Source organism: Coffea arabica, chromosome 1e, assembly GCF_036785885.1.
Source record: "Coffea arabica cultivar ET-39 chromosome 1e, Coffea Arabica ET-39 HiFi, whole genome shotgun sequence".
NCBI classification, from domain to species: Eukaryota; Viridiplantae; Streptophyta; class Magnoliopsida; order Gentianales; family Rubiaceae; genus Coffea; species Coffea arabica.
In genome coordinates, this window is record NC_092311.1 from 56290322 (window position 1) to 56291922 (window position 1601).

Here is a 1601-nt window from a genome sequence, read left to right on the forward strand (position 1 = left end):
CCCACGTTACATTTCTTCTCCAGAACCACCACCGCTCCTACTTTCCATCCTCATGAATAATAATTCAGCTTCCGCACTCCAGGCCAGCATTTAATAATCCCTTCCCCTCCATTTCACGTGTACATACCCCCACAAAGCATCTCTTGTTCTTGTTTTCGTTGGGTTTTTTTTTCTTTTCCCTCTTGGTTGGTAATTTTATATATAGGAAAACAAGCACAAGCACGTAGCCAGCAGTACTACTATACAAAAATGGAAGGGGTAACAGCCACTGCTTACAAGGGCGTAAAGGGTTACTGGACGAGGAAAGGATACGAGAAACTAGATGGGAGCGGTAGTCGACGGAGGAAGAGAAGGGTGGTGGAGTTGGGGGCGGAAAACGGGTCAAGCCGGAGGAGGCGCTTCTGGAGGATAAGGTTGACTCCCAGGCTGAAGCTGAAACTGAGATTAAGATTCTCGCCCAGGAAATTTATCCTGGGACTTCGGGATGCGTACGTTAATCTGATGACCAAGCTGGCCAGCAGCCGGTTCGTCAACAGCGGGGTGGCCGGATATCCTGGGGAGGGCATCAGCGGGTTTGGGTTGCGCCCGCTCAAAGAGTACGACGAGAAGATGATCGTCGAGATCTACAAGTCTTTGGTGATGGCTCAGGGCCACCAATTGGTGAATCCCGGCGTCGCAGTCGCAGTCGCACCCCGCAAAATTCCCACTCTTCCTACGGTAACTGAATGCTGAGAGACAACCAATAAATTCCATCCCTTTAACAATACTCCACACACACCACCGATTAGTAGCAATTTTTGTTTGCCCACAACGCCAATCAATCAATTTTACCTCTGGTAAGCTGTAGTAACTGTTAGAGTCAAATGAATACTCTGGTCGTAATAAATTTAAGTCTGCTTTGTAGTTTTCGTGTGAAAATCAACGTGCCAGCCATTTGATTGGCACCCAAAAGGATTTAGCTTAAGCTCATTGACAAGATTGAAAATGGATCATCCATGCTACTGTTCTAATACTCCGGAGCGAATGCTATTGACGGACCAAAGTTTAAATTCCACTACTTGAGCGCCCACCGCACATTCCCGCAACTTTATTTCCGTTTTTCTTTCTTTTCTCGGCCGGGCGGGGGCCGGTGAAACTTCAATTTTACTTGGTTGGGGAGTCGGCTTCATAAAATTGGCTCTTGCTTGATGCGCAAAATTGTACATGGGCTTATGTGAGCTTAATCAAATTAGGGTAATCACCGTTGTTGGTCTGGACTCTAGGCTCTAGAGGGATGCGGTGTGCGTTAAATTGGAAAGCGCAAAACGCCAATTTAGTTAGTTCCAATACTCTATTTTGCTAAAGTCAAAATGGTGTGTTTGAATAGTAATTATTTAGGATAATTTTTTGAATAAAAAAACTACTGTAGCACTTTTTTGATATGATGTATATAAAATAAAAGGGTAGTTGCAAAATGTGTTTGCATGGTTAATTAGGTTCTTATTTGGCTCACCGACCCAATTTTTTTTTTTCAACTCTTTACACTAATAATCAGAGATCAAGTAGGAAATCCAATCATTGCCTTGTTTAAACAATAGAAAAATCGAAATTAAATCAACAAC

At 43.6% G+C, this 1601-nt stretch overlaps 1 protein-coding gene across 1 annotated transcript; it reads left to right on the forward strand.

Annotated features, from left to right (window-relative positions):
- Positions 1–249: 249 nt before the first annotated feature.
- LOC113743597 (uncharacterized) lies at positions 250–732 on the forward strand. Its single transcript, XM_027271650.1, has one exon. The coding sequence runs from the start codon at positions 250–252 to the stop codon at positions 730–732; it is 483 nt and encodes a 160-aa protein (XP_027127451.1).
- Positions 733–1601: the final 869 nt, after the last annotated feature.

Excerpts from the sequence above, each read along its gene's own strand:
- LOC113743597 (XM_027271650.1), top strand. The coding sequence starts at position 250 with ATGGAAGGGGTAACAGCCACTGCTTACAAGGGCGTAAAGGGTTACTGG.